The sequence below is a fragment of the Carettochelys insculpta genome, chromosome 26 (genome assembly GCF_033958435.1).
Source record: "Carettochelys insculpta isolate YL-2023 chromosome 26, ASM3395843v1, whole genome shotgun sequence".
NCBI lineage: Eukaryota > Metazoa > Chordata > Testudines > Carettochelyidae > Carettochelys > Carettochelys insculpta.
Window position 1 is genome coordinate 16,294,754 of NC_134162.1, and position 27,225 is coordinate 16,321,978.

Here is a 27,225-nt window from a genome sequence, read left to right on the forward strand (position 1 = left end):
GGGAAGAGGTTATGGGGACTTCCCTGCATGCACTGGAAGCAGTGCAGCACTGATGATGAGTCAGAGGGCTGATACTAGGGTGTATGTATGACCCCTCGTGCACCTCCCATGCGTTGCATATGATGAGTTAGGCTAGGCCCTGCACATTTCTCAGAACAGCTCACCTCACGAAAAGTTACTACTATTGTCATACACAAATTCCATACCCAAGATGCCTCTGTGTCCAATTCTAGTCTGACTTGCATCACTGTTTCACTACTAATTTCATGGGAGTCACTCCTGATTTACAGGATTCTAAAGTGTGTTGGTGACAGAAGATCAGATTTCAAAGCCAGTTTCAGCCCACTGCTGTGATCCATGGAGTCTAGAATCTGACCTCCAGGACAGCTCAATCTCCAACACTTCAGAGGACAACAAAATACTCCTTGGGCTAGTCATTGCGCAGTGCTGCATAACGGGGGAATGTTGCCCTGGCCATGCCCCTGGTCCAGATCCTATCGCCTCTATTGCTTTAGCTGGTATAGCTCTGCATGGCGGCTTTACTGATCATAGTTAAAGTGCAACTGATGCGTCTGGTGCCCTACAGGTAGACAATGGCACCTGTGCCCCCAGAGATTTACTACCCAGATTAAACAGATAGAGAGGAGGCTGCATAAAAAGGGGAAGAAATGGACAATGAGGGAAATTGGCCTGCTTTTCAAAGTTCAGTCATGACATGGAGTGAGGATACAAAGGTGCAGTGAAACCTTCTCATAAGATGTTTGGGGCAGTTACATCTGCTCTGTTTACTCTCAGAAAGGCTCGAGGATGAGTCAACAGAAAAATCTTTAAAGGGCACAAATTAAGCCTAGAAGCATGTGCTGTGCTGGGGCTATTTATTCTGGATCACAGCAACGTTCCTCCTCCCTGACTGTTTTCTCTCAGATAAAAAAGGAAAACCACAAAACCAAACTGCTCTGTAAATGCCACTCCTTTCCACCCCTGCTTGCCTGCCCAAGGACCTATTTTAAGCTATAGTCGAGGTGCTGGTTCTCTGGGGTTCACCTCCGGCAAAAAGCTCATTCAGCCCATCTAAAACTCCCCAGGTAACAGAAGCATTTCACATTCCTTATGTAACCCAGACACCTACTGGCTGTGGTGCACTGTCCTACGTAGTGGCACTAAAATCACTTAGAGGGAGAAAATACAAGTCTTCTCTACAGCCTTAGCAAATAGGCCGCTGGCTTTTATCTCCTGGGGGAGAGGCTCATGTACTTAGCTGCAGAGGTCCCAGATTTGGTTCCACCTATGGTATTATAACTTCTAACAGTTCAGCCATGCAAAGGCAGATGAAGTAAGTGACTTCACGCACCTCCTTGAAGGATTTCTTCACCTCTACTAATGGGTGCCAGTGTGCAATGGGTTTGCGAGGGTATGCCAACATCTCGTTCCAGTGGTCTCGGCCCAGACCCTCTGCGTTGATCCCCACACGGCAAACTCCAATGATCTCATTATGGCCAACTCTGAAAGGCAATGAAAAAGTGGTGTAATTCTCTTGACTTCAAAAGGCAGGTGCACATTGCCTATATGGCCATACTGCCTATAAGTACGGGCAATTTCCTATGGACTGCTAAGACAGTATCTTATTGTCTTGTGCACAATGGGGTCCTGATGGCAGCTAGGTGCTTGGGAGCTATGAAAATAAAAATATACACCATGCTTGTTTTATCCAAGCATGGGTCTTTTGGTATGCTGTATGTGGGCTGACCACTGGACTAGGTCAACAGGCAGGATCCCAATGGACATGTGTTCTCATAACCAAGGAGCAAGTGCTTGGGGCTCACTAATAAACAAATGCCTCAGACACTGACTGCTACACTTTAGGGGTAGCGGTTTGCCCTTGAACAGGGATGGTGGCTCAGATGAAATGCACTCAGTACTCTACAGCTACAAGGCATAATTCCACTCACTGAAGGAGAAAATGACTTAAAAGCAAAGAAAGCGGTTTGCTGTACTCATGCTTCAAGCAGCACACTTATCCATAGCATTAAATATACACACCACTTTGTAATGTATCATTACATGATGCATGTTGACCCAAACCACTTCTGCAATCCAGGCAGCTATACCAAGGTGATTTGTAACAGAGCAGGAAAACTCATGCTGAATGGGATTTTCCCTTCCTTCTGGCATCCAGTGCCCACCCACCTATCATAATCCATGACAGAGATAAGCAGGCTAACTTGATCCATGTTTTCTGGAGGAATGTCAAAGATTATCGCCTCATTGTAAGTAGGATTAAGAGTGTTTTTCTTTATGGTGGTTTTCTTCTTTTTCAGTCTCCGCCCATCACAGAGCAGAGACACCTTCACATATGGATCTGCAGAAGAAGGGAATGAAAAACGTAAGGTTCATGGAGAATCACTGTGTGTTAACAGGAGGTAAATACAATGCACAATCACCTCTATGAGTCTGTAAAATGCTATTCCAAGCAGATAGCTAACTAAGGAACTTCACCCATTTCTTCTACCCACAGATTTCCAATTCCCATCCCACTGCACTAGCTTAAGGCTGAGTAACATAGGCAAGCAGAAAGATGAGATTAAAAAGGGGGGTTAATTTTTGCTGAAAAAAATATTTAAACAACCTGATTTTCCTACAAATTTGTAGGGCCCATAGCACAATGGAATTGAACTGAATCTGAAAACGCAAATGAATGGGCAAATACAGAAACTTCAGAACATTTTCTGAAGCAAAACAACAACTTCAGCTCTTAAAGAATGGAGTAGAAATGTAACATGGCCACCTTTACTGAGTTCTTTTCCTGTCAAAGGTTTCTTTCTCTCACTCTCTCTCAAAACAGACTAATTAGATAAAGCAAAATGCCTCTGTAGCTTAGCCAAAATTGTCCTATTTCTAGGAAAGTTTCCATAATTTGCACATACAAGCTAATTGTCTAAATGACATGGCTGCATGTTGAGGAAATAAATGGCTGGCACAGTAGAGGCCTGACAACAAGAAGTGGAATTTAAAGCCCTTTTTCTCAGTGTGAAAGGGCCTGGGAAAGAGGAGGAGGTAGGGCAGCCATATATCACTTGTTTCGCCAGTGGCTGGTTTTGGCAGAGTGCCTTTTGCTATGCAAATCTCCATGCATTTTGAAGTTCCGGTAAGCAAGCAGCATGTTATCACAGAGCAACTACACTGCTTTCCATCTGAAACTGGGATTCTCAGGCATTTCAACCTGTAGCAAGCTTCATTTGAGCAAAAGTTCTATTCAGAGAGCTCTTTGTTAGTGTTACTGTTTATGAAAAGGATTGCCAGCAGAATTCAGGTATTCCATATAGACCCCTAGCTAAGAAACTGGCTTTCATGTTAAATGCCAGAGTTTGTGCATAGTGAGTTCCAGGCAAGGTTTCAGGTTTTGGAACTATGAACTTACTAAAACCTTGGTCGGTGATCAGATTCACACTTTAGTGCTGGAGGCAGCATGTGTAGCACAGCTATGGGCAATCTAGGCTACTGAGTGGGCTGCATGAGTGGCCCTCCTTCATCTCAATGGGTTGCAAGACTGTCATAACCAAGATGGCCTCTCAGGACAGGGTCGATTTGCTAACTGTGCCCGCTTACCTAGAATTTATGGGGTGGGCTGACTGAACTGTAGCAGTGCTCTGACTGGCTGCAGAGGGAGGGCATGGCTCTCAGTGTTAAAGCTGTGTGCAATCTGCACGCACCCCACTGCATGTGTCCTTGCTCTACTCATGTGTCACTTTATTAATACCCACAGGAAAAAAACCTGCACAGACCTGTTTAGGGTTATGGGCAACAATAATCAAAATGTCTTGTGGGCCACACGCAGAACTCCAATGGGCTGCATTTGGCTCATGGGCTGCAAGATGCCCACCACTGCTGTAGCAGAATTCCTGGTCACATACCTGTGCTCATCATAAATCAGATTATTGAGGCAAAACATCCAGATTCTGGCATCAAGTGGCTAGCTCCCCAGTATCCCAGGAGTTCTGAGAGAAGTTGGAGGCCTGGAGGGATGCGTCCAACCTCCAATCCACCAGTACCCCTCTGTCGCAACTGGTGCTACAGCAGAGCATGTCCCACTGAGAATTAAGACCCATAACTGCTGGGGGAGAGAAAAGGGGATGAATGTCACTAATTCTTTGAGCAACCACACACCTACCTGAGTAACCAGTAATGTCCATAGCTTTAAGATTCCTGCATTTAATGACTGTTAAGGTGAGGCGACCTGCAGTTGGCAAATAACAAAGGGAAAACATGATCTCTCCTAGGTCCACACTTTCCTTTAATAAAAGAAGAGACAGACCATTAGAAGTGTATAAGAACCAGCCAAGCATCAATGTCTGTCCTAGGCATTTTCCGCTTATTTTACCCATCTTTTCTCTGACTCTGCAGAACTGTTCCACTGCTCTCTCACCTCCAAAACATTCTGGTGAACACGTTTTCAATACCAACAGTGCACCAGACTTAGATATCGTGGACTAAAAAGCTTCCTGTTCTCCTGAGTTAATCTCTGTTGGGGAAGTCAGCACTGTTCAAAACACCTAATTTTGCAAATATTCTCTGCTCAGCCTATGTTTCTGGTGAAAACCAGCCAGCTTCCTGCTCAAACTGCAATGAACCCCAAATTTCTCAACCTGAAGAGAAGAAGAAGGGCAAGGCAAATCAACTGTTGTTGAACAGCAATCTTTCAATAGGCAGGCCTCTTTGGACAGCAGGCAGACTTAAGAGTTAGTTTGAATATTGAACAAAGGCTTTTCCTCATCTGAACCACTTTGCTCCCATCCTTGTAGGTTTACCATGTTTGAATGTTCAAAAAAAGAGAACATCCCTGCAAGGGGATGTATCTGCATCAGTACCTACCCATTCATGGCGTATTAATGTGTTATAATATATCTAGTACATTAATACAGTGTGAGTGATACAGACACACACCCTCTCAAAGGTGTCTTCTTTTTATATGGATCTGAAGAAGTAGGTCTGTCCCACGAAAGCTCATCACCGAATAAAACATTCTGTTAGTCTTTAAAGTGCTACATTTCTGCTGGTTTGTTTTGTTGGAGTACAGACTAACACGGCCACCTCTCTGTTACTCTTTTTGTATGGTAGCCCTGCATTCTGTATTGCTAATGGATACAAAAGGGTCAACATTCCTGCCTCCTTTCTTCGCCCCCAAAACACATGCACACACTGTTCACACCCTTACACTGGTTTTTTAGTCTCTTAGCAAAGAGTCAACTCATCTGATTCTGGTAAATACTGCCCAGATAACTGCTGTTCCAGTGTCATATGAATAACTTCCTCTAGGTGAATAACAAGAAGTTTTGTGCCACCTTATAGACTAACAGATGTTTTGGAGCATAAGCTTTCGTGGGCAATGGAACCCCTCCCTTTTTCAGGCACAGCCTCATAAATCTGCCCTGCCACCTAATTACACCATGAAATGAGCCAGGAACTTCTGGACTCCCACAGTTGTGGGGATGCAGGGGCAGGACATTGTGCAGAGGTAACACAATCAGCTTAGGAATCCTCACAGACTGGATTCTAAGTCAGTGGCTCAGAAATCCCATTTTAAACAGATGCTGTAGCTGGGACTCCAGTCGATCGGCTGACAGCAGGGGCAGCCGTTAACAATCTCAGCCCCTGCCAAGCAAGACTTTTGCTGGCTAATATACAGCACCCTAACCGAACAGAGGTGCTGCCTGGGCCCCTAGGCCCCCGCCTCAGACCCTATCAGTACTTATCTGCTTCACGGCAGCAGCCAAGCTCAGGAGCCCATTTTGCTGGGCACCGCCCACACTCCGAGTGAGAGGCGGCGCTCTTCCACGGAGCACAAGGCACACACAGAATGGGAGGGGAAATGATTTGCTCAAGGTCACCCAGCAGCTCAGTGGCAGAGCTGGGAATAGACCCCAAGTCTCTTGACGACTCATCCCGTGCTGTGACCACTCACCTGGGGAAATGCCCATCTCCATGGCAGCGACCCTGGAGGATACAGCTCACTCAGGGCAGGACTGCTGCACACTGTGCTATCTGTCAGTCTCATTAACGGATGTGGCACTCCACTGCAGCCAGCCAGCAAAGCACTAAGCACCCGCACCACAGAAAAGCTTCACCTGTCACACAGGTCCCACACTTTCTGGATGTGACATAAGGTGATTTTCATTCTTCCTCTTTTGGTTCCACTGGGCTGGGATATCATCTTGCTCTAGTGCTGTATCATTCGGAGAACTCCTGTGGGGCACCATGTGCAAACCTGCTATTAGCTGGGACAGGGCTCCTCAGGGAGCCCCAGAACTGCCCTGTGTCAGGGTGGGGGCGCTGCCCACAGAACAACACTGCTCTACCCGGCTCAGCTACTCGCCATCGGCTGCAGATCATAGCACTGCATCTGGTTTGGTTTTATCTGAATGAGCACATTATAAAGTCTGCCTAATACCCAGTATTTCTACAGTGCAGCCCAATTCCCAGTTGGGGTTTTTAGCAGAAAAGTTCATTCTAATCAAGTCTTGTGATCATGCTGCATTATTAATGGCTGTTAGCAGGAAGCCCAGCTCTTTGCAGATAGTGCTTCTACAGGGCCACAGGAAAAGGCTGCCAAGGTGACAATCATAATTCAATCATTTTCATTCATCAGGCTCTGCTCATTCCCTAGGTCTAAGGCCAGGAGCATCCAAATCTCGCTGATTCTGTACTCGTGAAACTGGATGGGAAGAAATCTTCAGGCTATTTCTAGCTAACCCTCACCTGCAGAGCACACAGAGCTTGTTAGCTGCTCTAGGTGTGCAGGGGAAAATGATGTTTTTCAGTAAATACAAGGAAAAGGAGTGAAGATATCTTGCCATTGGAAAAAGTTCAGAAAACAGCAACAAGAATAATTAGGGGTTTGGAATGGAGAGATCAATAAAACTGGGACTTTTCAGCTTGGAAAAGAGATGACTATTGGGGATATGATAAAGGTCTATATAATCATGAGTGGTATGGAAAAAAGTGAATAAAGAAGAGTTACTTACTCCTTCCCATTACACAAGAAAGGGGTCACCAAATGAAATTAATAGAGGGCAGGTTCAAAACACACAAAAGGAAGTATTTTTTCACACAACACAGAGCCAGCTGGTGGAACTCTTTGCCAGGGGATGTTGTGAAGTCCAAGACTAGTTAAAAAAGGAGCTAGACAAAGGATACTGGGCTACATGGCCCTTTAGTATGACGCAGTTTGGCGGTTCTTATGTTACAATATAAGAAAAACGGAGCAAAAAGCCTGCCAAGTACTACAGTTTTCCTCTTACTGCCTTTACATTCCAACCTTCCCTTTCTCTGCTATGGGAATGCCAGGCAGCAAATTTTCCAGTCTGCCAGCCTGCTCGTTGTTTGGCTCACCTTGTCAGTCTGATCATTAAAAAGGAATGCCATGTTTTTGCCTCCCTTTTATCCCAACTAGAGAGGCTTTATGTGACTGGAGAGTAGTAGTAGCTCTGGCAACTCCAGACAGCATGGCTTTGTGTATGTCTGTAGGAAATTTGTGGAGAGAGGTGCCCATATGCTGGTAATGAAGAGGAACATGTACTTGATCCACAGCCTAATGCTTCTGATTTAATTTCTGAAGAGCCACGTGCCTGCAACTTCCAGATTGTAATTAGCTTTTCAAAGGCTCTTGCTCCTTAGTAATGGCGATGGTGGGAGCTAGGGCAGGATCGCTGCAGCAGGAAGCCTGCTGTCTTGGCTTCTTTCTGGAGCTGGCTTACTGGCAGACCTGAGAAGAGCACAGTTATCTTGGAAGCAGCAGAATAGCACTGGCAGAATGGTGACATCTCCTCCTTGAAGGAAGGGACCACTGGCAGACAACAGCTTACTGCTGCCGCCACTAAGACACACCTTATAGGGTTAGACGCCAGGAGCTCAATCTATTACGTAGCTTACCACAGAGGAGGTTATGGGCTGCCTTGAATATAGTCTATTAGCAAACTGACCCAGCCTTACTTGGGTACTTAAGTGAAGTAATGTTTTTTGAACCCAGACCTCCTTCTCCATCCCAGCTCCTGCTGGGCCACGAAAAAAGCTACTGCCTGGCCACAGCTTTTTCCTCCAGCCATGGCTCAGCAGGAGTGGAGGGGAAGAGCGGAGTTGAGGCCACAGCTTTTTCCCAGTTCCTGTCCCAGGGGCAGCAGGGGGACCAGGCCCACATCTTTTTTCCCCGAAACCTAACGTCAATGGCTTTCCCTTGTATGAGAAGGCGGAAGCTACAGCTTCATATCCAAAATATAAAACGATATTACCAAGAAAGCACCAAATCTGCAGAGGCTAGTGTATAACAGAGGTGGCCTCAACAGCCAGCCTTATGGATTGATGGTTCCTAAATGTAGTTCGGAGACAGTGAGTGTGTCTGCTTCCCCACTACTACAATGGGGCCCCATCTCCTAGGGATGTGATGAGGCTTAGTAAGTTATTGTCTGCAGACTGAGAAGAGTTTCCAAGTACTGATTATTCCAAACTTTGAAGTTTGGCTGCCAGAACCTGCATCCATCCCTCCTCCTTTGGATGGCTGCAACCGAAGACTTCGCTAACTTAAATTCTCTTGTCCCTAAAAAACTCGTACAAGGGAAAGGCACTGCTCAGTTTTCTCCCTTCTGAACACAAGCAGCAGGAAGGACACATAAATGTCCACTGCTTCTAAAACTCACTGGGTGCATCTACACTAGCTGGCTACTTCGAAGCAGCAAGCACAACGTCGAAATAGCACGCGTCGCATCTACACGTGCCGTGTGCTATTTCGACGCTGAAATCGATGTTAGGCGGCGAGATGTCGAAATCGCTATTCCCATCTGATGTTCAAGGTCGAAGTAGGGCGTGTGCAGACTATTCGCGTCCCGCTACTTCAAAATAGCAGGGTCCTCCATGACGGCCGTCAGCTGAGGGGTTGAGAGACACTCTGTCCAGCCCTTGCGGGGCTCTATGGTCACTGCGTGCAGCAGCCTGTAGCCCAGGGCTTCTGGCTGCTGCTGCTGCTGCAGCTGGGGGCCCATGCTGCGTGCACAGGGTCTGCAACCGGTTGTCGGCTCTGCGGATCTCGTGCTGTGCAGGTCAAGTGTGTCTGGGAGGGGCCCTTTAAGGGACCGGCTTGGGGCTTTGCTGGCCTCTTATTTCGATGGGGAGCACTTGTGTGTGTAGATGCTCCGCACTTCCTTCTGGGGCAGCTCCTTTCGACGTTCCCCGTCGCTACTTCGACATTGAACATTGATGGCACCAGCCCTGGAGACGTGTAGACGATACATGTCGAAGTAGCCTATTTCTATGTTCTTATGTCGAAATAGGCTACTTCGACGTAGAGTGCTAGTGTAGACGTAGCCACTGTCTGATATTTGTAAAGTAAGTGATGGAGAAACTTGCGGCTGTCCACAGGCAGTGGCCAGCCAGACATTTCTATAGAAACTCTACAACTCAAGGTCTTTGGTGTGGACAGCGAAGTGTTGATGGGAATGTGAGCTTCAGCTGTGCCAATGCAGAACTGGGGTTTGTTCTGAGATATAATGATCCCTTATGGTGGGCATTTCCTTGCTAAGAGGCTCCAAGCACACCTGGACTAGAGGGGTGTGAGGGAACTCAGCACAAACATATCTGGGTTTCCAAATGTGATGGGCCACTGTGCACTCCAGGGTGGCTGTTCTCTTCTTGGAGGTGCCATATTTGTAGCACCCATCCACTGTGCGTATCTGAGAGAAGAGAATTTTGTTGTTCGCTCTGCAGAGCAGCCGTACACTGTGAGAGCACAAGCCTGGGCCCAGAGGTTCTTATGTGAGACTCCAATACCAAAGGCAGCCCTTGACTCCTCCAGACATGAAGGGAGTAAACAGACCCAACCTAAGGGCAGGTCTATACTGTAGGGGAAGGTCGAATTACGGTACAAATTCCAGCTACATTAATTACCTACCTGAAGTCGACATACCTTATTGCGGGCTTCCGTACCATCTCCACTAAGGGAGGTTGAAGGTAGCCTGCGCTCCTGTCAACTTTCCTTGCTCCTAATGGGGCCAGGAGTACTGTGGACGACAGGGACGCCCTGTAAATTCAACTTAGCAGATTTCCACTAGGCATGCTAACTTGAACTCTGGAAGGTCAACTGCAGCAGGGTTGATCTTACCTGTAGTGTAGATGTTCCCTGCGTCGCACTTTCAGTTCAACGGTTCACTGGAGTTGAAGTGGATATATTTGGATGCTCCGGGCAACTGTCCTGATCCCTTTGAGCACATGCAGGACTAGACTCTGGTACCTTTACTCACACTACCTAGCCTTTTACTCCACCAGATGCATTACTGATTTTGGGAGAGTTTTCCTTCAGACTGAAATCTCATGGGCAGCCCTTAGCTGTCAAGAGAGTACAGGGCCTTTCAGTCCATTCAGGACAACATACTACTTGATTTTGACAATATTTGCCCATACTTGAGCTTTTCAGCTGAGCAGTTCAGAGGGGCTTTCTGGGAGACATAGAAAAGTGCACTGTGGGCATAAGTTACAGGAAGGGGTTATTAAGAATGACAAATGCCCAAGGCCGTTGGCTACTCCATGCTTGGATTGTAAAATCTACAAATTACTGCAGATTTCCCTTCTCAACAGCACAGCCTCAAAGCAGCACTGTATGGTGCACAGCTCAAACTACAGTCTGTAAGCAACATGACTTCACTGCTTTATGGGAACGTTGCGGTAGCAGCAACTCCAGAATGTGAATTTACCACCTGCGTTCCATTGTTCCTTTATGTATCATGGAAAAGCCTGATGCCAGACAGGACATCGCCTGGAAGAGATGTGAAAGCGGATGGCCCTTTATTTCGTGCATTTGCTGGGACATGAGTTACTGGGTTTGCTTGAGAGAATACAAACTGTCCAATATATGGCTGATCTTACAATTCCCGCTAAACAGTTACTTCCCTTCGTCCCAGGGGCAACGATGGGCCCAGTTCAGCATGAGAACAAAGAGAGTCAGAGGAGGGCTTCCTGGGAAGATCCACTTTGATTGTGCATTTAAGATTGCACCAAACCCAGGATCCTCACTGAGGGCAAAATTCACCAGGCTTCTGCATTGCTTCTTGTGTAGTCAGTCCACATTCAGCTGTGCCTCGATGCCAGCATACATTTCACCCTGGAGAAAGCTGCCTACACAATCAGCTTCTCTTTTCCTTGGACACCTGTAACACCATCTTTCTGCAGGTCCTTCTTTGAATCTTCAGAAGGAAGAGTTGAGGTTTTCTGCATTTGGCTAGAAGATAGCCCACAACCTCTCTTTTCTCAGTCATGTACAGGGAGTTGTTGGTAAGAGAGCATTTACTGTATCCAACTTAGGTAAGCTCACCTTAACCAGAGCAATGGACTTAACTTACCTTATTCAATGTGTTTATAGAAAGGTGCAATTAAAGTTGACTTAATACTGCCCTTTTTCAAACAAAATCCAGCACATATTATGTGTGTTTTCACATTACAACCTTTCATATCACTGCAGAAGCTGGCACTGTTTGTGGTAAGAGTCAAAATGAGACAAACTGATTGCGTCAGACTGAAGTACAAATTGCAAAAGCATCACTTTCCTGTTTACACAGAATTCTGTGCTAGGATACTGGCCTCTCCGTGTCACAGACCCAGAAAAGCATTCCTTACATCATCATATCAGGACCTCCTCAGCTGCACAGTAAGAACTGACAAGCAGGGTGGAGGGCTGCACTTAGAAAGAAAGTTCTGATGTTCTTTGAAAAGTCACGGAAGAAGTGATTGATTCCTGAAGACCAAAAAAGAGCAAACATAGTGCCCTTCTCTTTAAAGAGAAATAAGGAAGACCCAGGAAACTACAAACCAGCCAGTTTAACTTCTGTGCCAGGAAAGATATTGGAACAAATAATTAAGGAATAAATTTACTGACATCTGGAGGATAATAAGGTGATAAGTAACAGTCAGGGTGGATTTGTAAAGAACAAACCAACAGCTTTCTTTGATAGGATAATAGCCTTGTGGATAATGTGGACGTTTTAGACATGGTATAACTAGACTTTAGTAAAGCATTTGCTACCGTTTCATGTGACCTTATCAATAAACTTGTGAAATACAATGTATATGGGGCTACTGTAAAGTGGGTGCATAATTGGTTGCATAACAGTTCTGAGAGTAGTCATGCTGGAAGGGCATAACAAGTGGAGTTCCACGAAGATCAGTTTTGGGACCAGTTCTGTTCAATATCTTCATCAACAATTTAGATAATAGCACAGAGAGTATGCTTATAAAGTTTGCAGATGATACCAAGCAGTCGGGGAGGGCATTGCAAGTGCTTTGGAGAAGAGGATTATAATTCACAGTTATCTGTACAAACTAGAGAAATGGTCTGAGGTAAAGTAGGATGAAATTCAATATGAACAAAGGAAAAGTATTCAATTTAGGAAAGAATCACTTTCACATATACAAAATGCGATGTGACTACTTAGGAAGGAGTACTGCAGAAAGGCATCAAGGAGTCATAGTGGACCACAAGCTAAATGAGTCGACAGTGTAACACCATTGAAAAAACAAAAACAAAAGCAAATATAATTCTGGGATGCAGCAACAGGAGTGCTGTAAGCAAGACAGAAGAAGTAATTCTTCTGCTCTACTCTGTTCCGATTCGGCCTCAGTTGGAGTATTGTGTTGAGTTCTGCACATCACATTTCAGGAATGATGGGGAGAAACTGAAGACTGCCCAGAGAAAAGCAACAAAAACGATTAAAGGTCTAGAAAACATGAGTTATGTGGGATGACTGACAGTACTGAGTTTGGTTAGTTTGGAAAAGAGAAGACTGAGAGGGGACATGGCAGCAGCTTTCAAGTACCTAGAAGGGTGTTACAAATAGGAGGGAAAAAAATTGTTCTCTTTGACCTCTCATGATAGAACAAGAAACAGTGTGCTTAAGTTGTAGCATGGGAGGGTGGTTAAGCACTGGAATAAATTGCCTATGGCCACTGTGGAACTGGCACCATTAGAGCTATTTCAGAGCAGGTTAGACAAACATTTGTCAGGAATGATCTAGATAGTGTTTGGTCCCACTGTGAGTGCAGGGGACCAGACTTGATGTCCTCTCAAGGTATTCCTATGAGTCTAGTTTTGGAAGTGGGACTCAAAAGAGATTTGGGTTCATGGTAGATGATCAGCTGAACACGAACTTCAAGTGCAATACTGTGCCCAAAAGGACTTTGAACATGAAAATAAGGAAATAATAAATAGGTAAAGGAAGACTGTATTTTCTCTGTATTTGGCACTTGTGCAATCATTGCTGGAATGCTGTGATCGCTGGGATATCCGCAATTCAAGACAAATGTTGAAAAATTGCAGAGTTCAAGAGAGACTTCAAGGCTGGAGTAGGGTTGGAAAGCTTGCATTATACTGAAAGATTAAGGGTGACTGGAACACTATCTACAGGTATCTACATGGTTACCAGAAATTTGAGAATAGAAGGCTCTCCAGTGTAGCAGAGGAAGGTATTACAAGAACCAGTGATGGAGGTTGAAGCTAAACAAGTTAAGACTAGAAATATGGCACAAACGTTTATCAGTGAGGGTAATTTACCATTGGAACAACTTACCAAAGGGTGTGGTGGATGCGTGATCACTGAAAGTCTTTATACCAAGATAGGATGGTCTTCTAAGTGATCTGCTTGCAACAGGGAAGTCGTCTAGCCTATAGTTATGCAGCAGGTCACACTGGTATCACAATGACCCCTGGGAATGAGGGCATGGAACAGACAGTGAGAAGAACCCAGCTGAACAGAGAGAAGGCACACAAAGCCCTCAGCAGCATGATAGGGAACATTCACTCCAATACAAGCCTGGTGCAACATGGGAAAACACTGGGATTGGTGCCAAGGGCTCGGAAGCCGCTTGTTGCTGAATGTGAATCAGCTGGCTAGCAGGATGAAGAACTGAATTCAGAATGGACATTACTCTGAAGTTTCTTGAGTTGTGAGGAGGTGCCGGGGACGACAGAACTGTAAGCAAAGCCTCCAAACAAAGAATTTTGCTTTAGTTTAGAAATCATTCAAGAATTTGCAAGATGGACAGGTGTCAGGCAAACCTTATGATCTGACAGCCCTGAATTTGAACACTCTTCATGCATCCAGCCCTTTGCCTAGAATGAAGAAACAAACATACCTATTATGTACTAAAGCTAATCCCTAAACTCAGATATTTCTGTTCCAGAATCAAGGTCGGAAATGAGTGACAGAGCTCGAACTGGTGTCTGTTAAATGGGTTTTACTCTGGAAGAAAAGATAACATTGGATGAGACATTAATGGATCATTAACCTGACAGAATTCAGTCTCTCCCTCTTGAATTATATAACTGATATACCCAGGAGTTTCACTATTAAGCTAGCCTATTATTCTTTTTTCCTCTATAATTTTGAAATGAATGGCAATATATTATTATGCCTGGCATAATGGAATGTATATCAGTGTGCCCCAGATATGTATTTCCCCTTGCTCTTAAAAGCTGAATATTTGGAACAGAAATAAAAAGTAGCCTGACTCCGATGCTACAGCTCTGAATCACAACTCAGGTTAACCCCTACTTGCCTCCTCAGGCATACGCAAATCCCTTCAGAGCACAACACTCACTTACTACTGTTACAACCAAGGCACTTGTCCTTTCCTGTGCTGTTGCTCATATTGAAATGATATGACATGTAACGCTCAGTGAAGAACATTAGCACAGTTATACGCTGTATACTCAGACTACACCAGCTAATACCAGATCTTCCCTTAATCCCCTGCCAAACTGGTGGCATTTGTTTCCTCTGTTCCCAGAATATAGAGCAGAGACAGGAAAAGACAATACAGAATGTGAGCACTTCAGCTAAGGTCCTGAGTGCAGCACAGAGGTGTGGGCTGCTGTCTGTATAATGCGATAAACAAGGAAGAGCTCCTTTTTACAAGTTGTACCTGCCAAAACTGAGATTCTCTGGTCCAGCAGTCACAGCCCTGCTTGGTACCTCAGTTCCTCTGCCTGTACACTAGGGATAATGACAGCAACCTCCTCGGTAAAGCACTAGGTATTCTCATACACCTGCTCCAAGAATTATCTGGGGGCAGGTCCCTGGCTTGCGTTAAACAGGAGGTCAGACTAGGTGACCCCAAACATCCCCACTGGCCTTGAAATCTATGACATCCACTATCTAGCTAACATCGTTACAGGTAGCAACAGCCCCAGTTTTCTCCACTTCCCCAGAAGTGCTTTGCCCAGGATGCCCACCTCTGGCAGTAACAGCGTGTCAGATATTGCAGTTGATGCAGTATATTTGGGGAGACACTGTATTGAGTATGTATCCTTGGGGGCCAGGGATTGCATATGTGATTGTGTTCTGTGCCATGGGGCAACCAATCACAGCTGCCTTCAGGAACTAAAGCAATGGAAATGTGAAACTCTCACAGTATAACAGCCTCCAAAGAGGCACCACTGCTGGGAAGTTTGCACATTCTCCTTCAAACCAGAGACTGGAAACCAAGGAAGGATTTCTGGCATAAATATGGACTAAGGGCCATACTTTAAATCAAACAAAATGGACAGGGGTTCTGTGGGGCCCCCAGCTTGAAGCAGGGGCTTTGACCTACTCAGGCTCCACATCACTAAGGAGACAAAGCAGATGCTGTTAGCATGAGAACTGGAATTTTTAGTGGTTGTATGCCTGTTCTTTCTAATGCTTTTCCCTTAAGTAAAAAGGTGCTTGCCTAGAAGAAGCTGTTCGGTGACTTGTCACTGCTGGCCTTATGCATTCCTAGACTGTGGACAGAAAGCAGAGCTGAAGCGCTGACCTGTAGGGAGTTTGGCTTGCTGGAGCCATCACAGGCTAAGGCAGGAAACCATGCAGACTGACAACCCTTCTGTCAGAAGATAGAAAGGAAGGTGTCCCCACCCTGTCAGGTGATGGCTGTAGATAAGAGACTGCCTGGGAACCTTGAAGGAGGGAAAACACAGGAGCAGATACCTTAAAATGGTGATAAAAAAGGAGCTTTAAATTGCTATAGTACATATACTCTTTAGCCTCTCCTTGGAGGCTACACTAAGGAGGCCTTGTAGTAGCAGATGCGTTAATGGGTTTGAAGATGTTTAGTAACATCTTGAATGAGGCCATCAAACATCTATAAAACAGTTACAGGTGACAGGCACCAGAACAAATTCAAAGTGTAATCCTAGAGGTCTGCATATGTTCCACAGCCCGTCTCCAGTGCCCTCTGGTCATGCTCTCAAAGGCACTTCCACCTACAGATCTTGTGAACATCTGAATGAAAGAGACCCACCCTTCAGCTAATATTTCACACTCTGGTTTGCATCCTGTGCCAAAATAAAGTGCTACATAAATATTAGCTGAGCCTCAGACCACTTTTGTGAGGTATGTAAGGGATACACCAAATATTAACAAAATGCAGCCACTTCTAGGTGGCACAGATCAGCAGTTTAATAGTCCCCAACTACAAGAATCACTGCAGAAACATGTCTGCATTGTTTTCAATGTTATGTGCATACTAGCTAGGAGGGGATCACATTTTGCAACTGCTAATATAGGTTAGAATAACACTGCGGTGCAAGTCATAGATATGGGACTGTCCTTATAACATCAAGGACATCAGTTGTGCTTATTGCCCAATTCCACATACTGTAATACCATCAACCAAAGCTGGAAGTGACCTCAGCTTCGCTTTTGCTTTTGGAAATCAACACATGTGTAAAGGGATTATGTCCTGTCCTGCTGTATGCAAAAGCCCCAAGCCAGGAGGCGTCTCTCTCAGGAACTTTATGTCAATTACTTTTGCACAGCCCCCACATCTGTAAGCTCAGCAAGCACAGATTTGTTAGTGATTCAGGTTTTCTCAGACCAGACCTATTTTCCTCCATTTGTTGTGTAAATTGTAAGTATACAAACTGCCAGGAGCAGGAGCACAATTACACATCATGGAAGTGCTGAACTAGTCACAGAACATGTGTGGATTAACCTGACGCATGCATACTGGAGTAAATGGGGCCAGAGGAGCTGCACTGAGATAAATGCAGGAGAAAAAAGTAACTAGCTGCAGTAGAAACAGTAGTTAACTGTGCATTAAGTAGCTACATTTTTGCATCAAGTCATTAGTGAAAGCTACTTGTAAGGGCCAAGCAAATTCTGGAATTCCTCTGCCATGCTGGCTCCAGTGGAATCATAAACAGCTGGTTCCTGGAGGAAATGGCAGGTGTTTTGATAAATTACAGTCCTTTTCTCTTCCTGGTTTCTTCTGCCACCAGGTAATCTGTTATCTGCTTCAGCTCTGTCAGGACCAGATTAATGTCTCTCACTGGCCCCTTGGCACTTGGGAAACAGAGAAGAAAAGCAACTAATTATTGCATCACTTACCACTTCTTGCTCCTGTGTTCTACACCAACATTCCAGGGCACCCAGAAACACTCATTGTTCATCAGCCTGCCCTGCCAGATGTGTGTTGTAATTGTAAATCCAAATGCTCACGTACCTTTGAGGCCAGCCCATAATCCCTTCTCCAGCCCTATTGTCTACTCCACCTTCTATATAGGAAAAGGTGTAGAAACAGGGCACTCCAGTTCAGCCAAGAAGAAAAGAGGAATGCACAGTGAATAGGTGCTCTGGGAAGAGCAAGCACAGGAGACATATCCCAGAGTGTGTCATGCAATAACTGCAATTACAGTTAGACATTTTATCACCATTGGTCAAGAAAGGGGGCCAGAGAAAGGTCAGCAAAGGGGAAAGAGTTTAGGAGGCATAATCCAAAGCAATATAATAAGAACATAAGAACATAAGAACATAAGAATGGCCATACTGGGTCAGACCAAAGGTCCATCAAGCCCAGCATCCCATCTGCCAACGGTGGCCAATGCCAGGTGCCCCAGAGAAGGAGAACAGAAGACAATGATCAAGTGATTTATCTCCTGCCATCCATCTCCTGCCCTTGTTATGAAGGCTAGGGCACCATACTTTATCCCTGGCTAATAGCCATTTATGGACCTAACCTGCAAAAATTTATCAAGCTCTTTTTTAAACCCTAATAGAGTCCTGGCCTTCACAGCCTCCTCGGGCAAGGAGTTCCACAGGTTGACTGTGCGCTGTGTGAAGAAAAATTTCCTTTTATTAGTTTTGAACCTACTACCCATCAATTTCATTTGGTGTCCCCTAGTTCTTGTATTATGGGAAAAGGTAAATAATTTTTCTATATTCACTTTCTCCACACCATTCATGATTTTATATACCTCTATCATATCGTCCCTCAATCGCCTTTTTTCCAAACTGAAAAGTCCCAGTCTCTCTAGCCTCTCCCCATATGGGACCCTTTCCAAGCCCCTAATCATCTTAGTCGCCCTTTTCTGAACCTTTTCTAATGCCAATATATCTTTTTTGAGGTGAGGAGACCACATCTGCACGCAGTACTCGAGATGTGGGCGTACCATAGTTTTATATAGGGGAAGTATGATATCTTTTGTCTTATTATCGATCCCTTTTTTAATAATTCCTAACATCCTATTTGCCTTACTAACTGCCGCTGCACACTGCGTGGATGTCTTCAGAGAACTATCCACTATAACTCCAAGATCCCTTTCCTGATCTGTTGTAGCTAAATTTGACCCCATCATGTAGTACGTGTAATTTGGGTTATTTTTTCCAACATGCATTACCTTACACTTACCCACATTAAATTTCATTTGCCATTTAGCTGCCCAATCACTCAGTTTGCTGAGATCTTTTTGTAGTTCTTCACAATCCCTTTTGCTTTTGACTGTCCTGAACAACTTGGTGTCATCTGCAAACTTTGCCACCTCACTGCTTACCTCATTTTCTAGATCATTGATGAACAAGTTGAACAGGATCGGTCCCAGGACTGAGCCCTGGGGAACACCACTAGTTACCCCCCTCCATTGTGAAAATTTACCATTTATTCCAACCCTTTGTTTTCTGTCTTTTAACCAATTCCCGATCCATGAAAGGACCTTTCCTCCTATCCCATGACCACCTAATTTACATAAAAGCCTTTGGTGTGGGACCGTGTCAAAGGCTTTCTGGAAATCTAGATATATTATGTCCACTGGGTGCCCCTTGTCCGCATGTTTATTAACCCCTTCAAAGAATTCTAATAGATTAGACAGAACGGGAATGTTACAGCTCCAGAGCAGCATAATCAAGTGCAGTGAAGAAAATCTAAATGAGCTGAGAATCAGGCCCAGCACGTACAACCCATGGCCCTGTTACACAGCCAGTGGGGTACATGAGATTAAAGAATGCAGTGCATGGAGAGCTAGAAGCTGTAGTAGTGGCCTACCATCACAGAGCCAGTTTGCTCCATCCAAGCATCTGGCTGTCCACCACTGACCTGCACACAGTCTCAGCCTAATCACATTCCTCTCCTGGATTCTACTGAATTAGGATAGAACACAAGACAGATGTAACTAGTTTGCTCAGCCATGACAAGTGCCAGCTTCCCTTCCCAGCACACAGGCTTTGCTCCCCTAATCTAACCCAGTCCTCAGAACTAGAGAGCCAAATCTCTGCCCCTGTGGACTGGAAAAGGCTGTCATTTATAGTAGCTCTGCCTCACAAGACCCAGTCACCTAATCTAGTTGCAGGCTGTACTGAGGTTTTAACCCCATGTTGTGAGTGCTCTGTAACGGAGTGGAGAATTTAGGGTGACCAGATAAGAAATGTGAAAAATCAGGATGGAGAGCAGCAATAGTGTCCTATACAAGACAAAGCCCCTAATATTAGGACATCTGGTTAATCTAGAATGGCTGTATAGATAGGCTAACGTATTTTGGAGCATAAGCTTTCATGGGCAACGACCCGCTTCATCAGATGTATCTGACAAAGCAGGCTTTTGCCCATGAAAACTTATGCTCCAAAATATCTGTTAGTCTATAAGGTGCCACAGGACTTCTTGTTGTTTTTGAAGATACAGACTAACAGGGCTACCTCCCCGATACTTGTATAAATAGGGTGCTAGTGGATGGCGAACAGGAACATGGAGCATAGCTTCTGGGTCTTCTAGGACCCATAACTTCTGTTTTTGTGCACTACAAATGGATTCTTGTATGTAGCTCTTTACACACTGTTCTTGACACCCTTTGCAGGCCCAGCCTGCCCTGTGACTCCTCCTAATAATATAGTCTGGTGTGCAATGTGTTCTGCTTATGGGAATTTAAAAAAAAAAGTGAAACCCCAACTGCTTTTCTAAACACACTGGTATTGCTCAGACGGCACCAAAAACCCCACTCTGAACTAATCAGAAAAATCCCCAGTCCTATTGACCATGGTTAGAAGTTTTTTATTTCATGCATCAGGCATACAATCCATTTTGGATTATATTGTCACCCCACTGCCTTGTGGGTTATCCTGGGAAGGAGAAAGGCTAAGGGAGTAAACCCTGACAGAAAATCCGGAGTGGAGTCTGAAGGCGGTTCGGTGTCAACTTCTGGCACTGTCCCGGCAACTCCTGCAGCTGAGCTGGTACCAGACGTGGAGGTGATCCTCTCCTTTGGACTATATCAGTAAAGCCGAGAGGGGGACACTGGTGTCTGGGCAGCCCAGAGTCTCCATAATAAGTGCCCAGGCTCGCGCCCAGAGAGGTACTCCAGCATCGCTGAACAGCGTTGCATCAACATTGGAGGCAACAGATACCGGTTATAAGCTCTTGCTCGACTGGCGTAGAGAACGAGCGCCAGGGGTTGCCTTCGACAGTGGGAGAGATCCTCGCATCTCACTGGACAGTCACTGCCCGCCTCAAGCTGGGCAGCCCCCAGCCAATAGGGTACTGTCCCGCCACAGTTCACCTGCCTCACTGTGTGCATGAGGCTTAAGGTTCCTGAACCTGACAAGTGACTGAAATTTGGGCACCAGGCAAACCAATAAGAAAATCAACAAGAAATGAGAAACATCAACAATTTAAGCTTGCTTGCTGGAATGTGCGGACCATGCTGACCGTCTTGACTGAAGATCTTCAGGCCATCAATGACACCCGAAAGACCGCTGTCATCAACGAGGAACTGAAGAGGCTCAAAGTTGATATTGCTGCACTGCAAGAGACGCGACTCGCAGATTCGGGATCTCTAAAGGAAAAGGACTACACCTTTTTCTCACAGGGTAAAGCCCAAGAAGAACCCAGAGAGCATGGTGTTGGCTTTGCTGTCAGAAACACCCTTCTACAAATGGTGGATTTAGTCATGGGCGGATCAGAAAGACTTCTTCGGATCACGCTTCAAACTTGCGCCGGTCCTGTCCACCTGATCAGCGCTTATGCTCCAACCCTGTACACCACACCAGAAGTAAAAGACAAGTTCTACGACGTGCTTAGTGCTGCTGTAGCGCAAATACCTGCTCATGAACAACTGTACATCTTGGGTGACTTCAATGCAAGAGTTGGAGCTGATTGGGCCTCATGGCCTTCCTGCTTAGGACACTTCGGTGTGGGAAAAATGAATGACAATGGACAGTGTCTCCCTGAACTGTGCACGTACCACAATCTGTGCATCACGAACACATTCTTCCGAACGAAGCCACAGCACAGAGTGTCGTGGAGACACCCACGCTCGAAGCACTGGCATCAACTAGATGTGGTCATCACTAGGCGTAATAACCTCAGAAACGTCCTTCTGACACGCAGCTATCATAGTGCTGACTGTGATACAGATCACTCGCTAGTTTGCTCCAAGCTCAAGCTGAGACCCAAGAAGCTGTACCGCTCTAAACCTGCTGGAAGGCCCTGCATTGACGTCAGAAAGACGGCAAACTCGGAGAAAGCTGAAAAGTTCAGAGAGACCCTCCAGGAAAATCTGCACAGCGGCCCTGGGGGCGCCGATGAGACATCCAAATGGCAACATCTGAGGGATACAGTTTACAACACGGCCTTGTCGGTGTTTGGAAGAAGAGCTAGAAACACGAACAACTGGTTCGAAGCTAACTCCGATGAGATGATTCCAGTCATTGAAAAGAAGCGCGCTGCACTCCTGGAGTACAAACGCTCACCGAGCCAGAGTACCCAGCAAGCACTTAGAGAGGCCAGAAGAACAGTACAGCAGACAGCCAGGCACTGTGCCAACAACCACTGGCTCCAGCTATGCAGCAGCATTCAGACCTGTGCCGACTTTGGTAATCTCAGAGGAATGTACGAGGGTATGAGGAAGGCATTAGGACCCACCCAGAACAAGATGGCACCTCTGAAATCCAAATCTGGTGAAGTCATTGCTGACAAAGCCAAACAGATGGAGCGCTGGGTTGAGCATTACTCCGAGCTGTACTCACGCGAGAACGTTGTGGTTGACGCAGCCCTCGATGCCGTCGAGCTCCTACCAGTAATGGACGAACTGGATCAAGAACCGACTGTGGATGAACTGAAAAGAGCCATCGACAGCATTGCAGCAGGAAAGGCCCCTGGTCAGGATGGTATGCCACCAGAGGTAATCAAATATGCCGCGGACACACTCCTGGAACCCCTACATGAGCTACTGTGCCTGTGCTGGAAAGAGGGTGAGGTTCCACAGGATATGCGCGACACTAACATTGTAACGTTGTATAAGAACAAAGAAGACAGAAGCGATTGCAACAACTACCGTGGAATCTCCCTCCTAAGCATCACCGGTAAACTGTTCGCTCGCGTCATTCTTGGCAGACTCCAGAAGGTTGCTGAGAAGGTGTACCCCGAATCACAGTGCGGATTCCGCGCAGAGAGGTCTACCGTTGACATGGTCTTCTCTCTAAGGCAGCTGCAGGAGAAGTGCAGGGAGCAAAGAAAGCCACTCTATATTGCCTTCATCGACCTGACCAAGGCCTTTGACTTGGTCAGCAGGGATGGTCTGTTCAAACTGCTCCACAAGATAGGCTGTCCTCCACGGTTACTCAAGATGATCCAGTCGTTCCACGAAGACATGAGAGGAACCATCCAATATGACGGAGCATTATCGGATGCTTTCAGAATCAGGAGCGGCGTCAAACAAGGATGCGTGCTTGCTCTGACATTGTTCGGGATCTTCTTCGCGCTCCTCCTGAAGCATGCCTTTGGATCTTCAACAGAGGGCATCTTGCTGCACACAAGATCTGATGGGAAACTGTTTAACCTTGCAAGGCTGAAAGCTAAGTCTAAGGTGCGAGAAGTCCTCATCAGAGACATGCTGTTCGCAGACGATGATGCTGTAGTGTCTCACACAGAAGACCAGCTTCAAAAACTGTTGGATCAGTTCTCCAAAGCGTGCAAGGACTTTGGGCTTACCATCAGCCTAAAGAAGACAAACGTACTCGGTCAGGATGTTGCTGAATCCCCAGCAATCAGCATTGACAACTATACATTAGAGGTCGTCCGCGAGTCCGTTTACCTCGGGTCCACCATCACTGACACCCTGTCGTTGGACACTGAGCTAAATAGGAGGATCGGAAAAGCGGCCACAACTCTGTCCAAACTCAGCAAGAATGTGTGGAATAACAACAAGCTGTACACTCACACCAAAATGCAAGTCTACAGAGCCTGCATCCTCAGCACCCTCCTTTATGGCAGCGAGACTTGGACCCTGTATGCCCGCCAGGAAAAGAGGCTGAACATCTTCCACTTGCGCTGCCTCAGGCGCATCCTTGGAATATCATGGAAGGACAGAGTGACCAACACCGCCATCCTCGAGCAAGCTGGAATCCCAACCGTGCACACCCTCCTCAGGCAGCGTCGACTCCGCTGGCTTGGCCACGCCCACAGGATGAATGATGGAAGGATTCCAAAAGACATCCTGTATGGCGAGCTAGCCTCTGGCAAAAGACCTCCCGGACGCCCCCAGTTGCGCTACAAAGATGTCTGCAAGAGAGACCTCAGAGAGGCAGACATCGAGCTGGACAACTGGGAAGAACTAGCACATGACCGCAGCAGATGGAGGCAGGGGTTACACAAAGGCCTTCAGAAGGGCGAGATGAAGATCAGACAGCTAGCAGAGGAGAAGCGAGCACACAGAAAGCACAATAAGGACTTGCCAGACACCCACTACATCTGCAAGAGATGCAGCAAGGACTGTCACTCTCGTGTGGGTCTTCATAGTCACAATAGACGCTGTAAATGAAGTCCTCAGTTGAAACTTTAAAGGGCGCGATCCATAGTCTATGCAGACTGAAGGATGCCTAGATACAATCCATTTATCACTAAAGAAGGGGAATCTGGGTCCCTCTACTGTGACATAATTATCACTTGAAATTGCAGTTGTAAGGTTGTGTGTACACTTGCATTTTTCTTTTGAAAGAAGCATGCAAATGAAGGAAATAAAAACGCAAATGAGGTGCAGGTTTACATATCTGGTGCCTCATTTGCATATTCTTCTTTCCAAACAGCCTCTTTTGAAAGAAGAAAAGCAGGGTAGACTCAACTCTTTCGAAAGTAAACCCATCTTCGAAAGAATCCTTCTTCCCTTTTTTATGGGAAGAAGGGTTTTTTCGAAAATTGGGTTTACTTTTGAAAGAGCCACATCTAGGCTACATCTACACGTGAAGCCTACATCGAAATAGCTTATTTCGATGTAGCAACGATGAATAATGTCTACATGTCCTCCAGGGCTGGCAACGTTGATGTTCAACTTCGACGTTGCGCGGCACCACATCGAAATAGGCGCTGCGAGGGAACATCTACATGCCAAAGTAGCACACATCGAAATAAGGGTGCCAGGCACAGCTGCAGACAGGGTCACAGGGCGGACTCAACAGCAAGCCGCTCCCTTAAAGGGCCCCTCCCAGACACAGTTGCACTAAACAACACAAAATACACAGAGCTGACAACTGGTTGCAGACCCTGTGCCTGCAGCAAGGATCCCCAGCTGCCACAGCAGCAGCCAGAAGCCCTGGGCTAAGGGCTGCTGCACACGGTGACCATAGAGCCCCGCAGGGGCTCGAGAGAGAGCATCTCTCAACCCCTCAGCTGATGGTCGCCATGGCAGACCCCGCTATTTCGAAGTTGCGGGACGCGCAACGACTACACGGTCCCTACTTCGACGTTGAACGTCGTAGTAGGGCACTATTCCTATCCCCTCATGGGGTTAGCGACTTCGACGTCTCGCCGCCTAACGTCGAAGTTAACTTCGAAATAGCGCCCGGCGCGTGTAGCCGTGACGGGCGCTATTTCGAAGTTAGTGCCACTACTTCGAAGTAGCGTGCACGTGTAGACACGGCTCTACACTGCTTTTCTTCTTTCAAAAGAATATGCAAATAAGGGACCAGATATGTAAATCTGCACCTTGTTTGCATTTTTATTTCTCTCATTTGTGTGCTTCTTTTGAAAGAAGAATGCAAGTGTAGACACAGCCTTAGTATCCAAGTGACAGAATTAGCAAGAAAAATATATGTGCTGGAGAAAGGTAAAATGCCCATGTGTTAGAGGACTAGGTCTTGTTGATGCATGTAATTTATGCCAAATGATTTCCTGCTTTTTCTCTGGCAAGAGATTAGATATTTATTCCACTTAGATGTGCAGAATACTAATGAGTGATGTCTTTAAGTCTTGGTTGTTGACACTAGACTTCTCTTGACTAGCAAAGAAATCCCAAATCTTTTCAAGCACAGTGTAAAAGAAGCAGTGACAGCTAAATGTTACTTGGACAGAGGGGATATGTGATTAGACTTCAAGAATCTAAAGAATTATTATCACAGAAGATGCAAGTTGTTGTAAAAGAGTTTGATATACTGATCCCACTCAGAGCTTCCTCCGTGATTCCTCTTGCCTTAAAATACCAACTCTCCCAAAGAGCACTGCCTTCCAAATGGACAAATACATCTTAGTCTAATGGCAAGACAAAAACATCTTAGTCCCACTCTCAGCATCAACATTCAGCAATGAGATAGAGCAATACATACTAGAATCCAGTTAAGTGTTTTCACCTGTCTTTAGTACGTACAGACGAGTAATTTGGGAGTTGAATTTGTAGCCTCCCAGAATATTAACAAGGGCACTTATTAAAACTCTGGAGCAATTCACAGCATATCCTGTGCAGCTATTAGAACCCCTGTGGCTTCCAGGTCTTGACTGAAGTCCAACGACTCCCAGCCAGAGAGATGAGGCAGGCAGATAGCCTGAAAATAATAGCTGCTTCTAAGCTAGGTCACTGAGCTCAGAGAGAGAATACGAATGAACAGGGTTGCATAAGTGCTTAGCTTTTTACAGAAATGTTGTAAGTTTCTGTTCCAGTTATCCTGTGCAATATCATCTGCATTCAGCAAAGGCTTAAACTGTCCTGTTAGCAGCTTTACTCTCTCCCTCTGCAATGTAATGCCTCGGTTCTTACTTCCATTAGGTATGCTAATCACCAGTTACAGTTGTATTAGTCATTAGCTCTTGGGAAGAGTCATTCTCTACTTTAATGTTCCCAAGCTCACAAAGTGGTACAGCTGATAATCTACCCCTCTTTTGTCTCCTTTTTCTCTCTTAATGAGGTGAGGACATACAGGGTGGCAGTACCACACATTCTACCGCGCAGAAGTGGTTTTTTATTTCTTTCCACACAGAGGCTATGAAATGATGTGTTCAAGTGGGGTCAGATGAAAATGAATGTTTTGATCAGTTGTGTAATTTACAGCAGATTCCTGAAAGTGGGTTTGAGGGGGAGGGACACTTCCAGAAACAGGAGAAGAGATGATATATATGATCATGTACCTGTTTTACTACAGAACACAGCCAAGACATTCCTACAAACATAAAAATAGGGCTTGTTTTCATCGTATCTCTAACATGAAAGGAATGAGAGCCATTATCAGAGGTGTGCATTCAGGTTCAGATTCACACACTTGCCTCAGGCATAGTCTGCATATTGTGCTTCACATAGGCTACATCTACACTAGCCCCAAACTTCGAAATGGCCATGCAAATGGCCATTTCGAAGTTTACTGATGAAGCGCTGAAATGCATATTCAGCGCTTCATTAACATGTGGGCGGCCGCGGCGCTTCAAAATTGACGTGGCTCACCGCCGCGCGGCTCGTCCCGACAGGGCTCCTTTTCGCAAGGACCCCGGCTACTTCGAAGTCCCCTTATTCCCATGAGCAGATGGCCATTTCAAAGTTTGGGGCTAGTGTAGACACGGCCATAGCGTTCAGCCCCAAACAAGCCTGACTCTTGTAGACTCTATCCATCTGCAGTATACCCTCCGATGGGCTGTTTGGAACAGGACTCTGATTAAAATGTCACTGTTATTGGAGTCCATGCAGCCACTGAGTTC

The 27,225-nt window shown here is 45.8% G+C and overlaps 1 protein-coding gene across 1 annotated transcript in view; it reads right to left on the reverse strand.

Moving 5' to 3' along the window:
• The window catches only part of SYT6 (synaptotagmin 6), a 147,390-nt gene that overhangs the window by 8,650 nt on the left and 111,515 nt on the right, over positions 1–27,225 (reverse strand). Inside the window, exons 5-7 of the mRNA XM_074977514.1 lie at positions 4,169–4,289; positions 2,188–2,359; positions 1,352–1,502 (exon numbers count right to left, since the gene is read on the reverse strand). Coding sequence (XP_074833615.1) covers positions 1,352–1,502; positions 2,188–2,359; positions 4,169–4,289 — 444 coding nt within the window. The remainder of the gene's footprint in view (positions 1–1,351; positions 1,503–2,187; positions 2,360–4,168; positions 4,290–27,225) is intronic.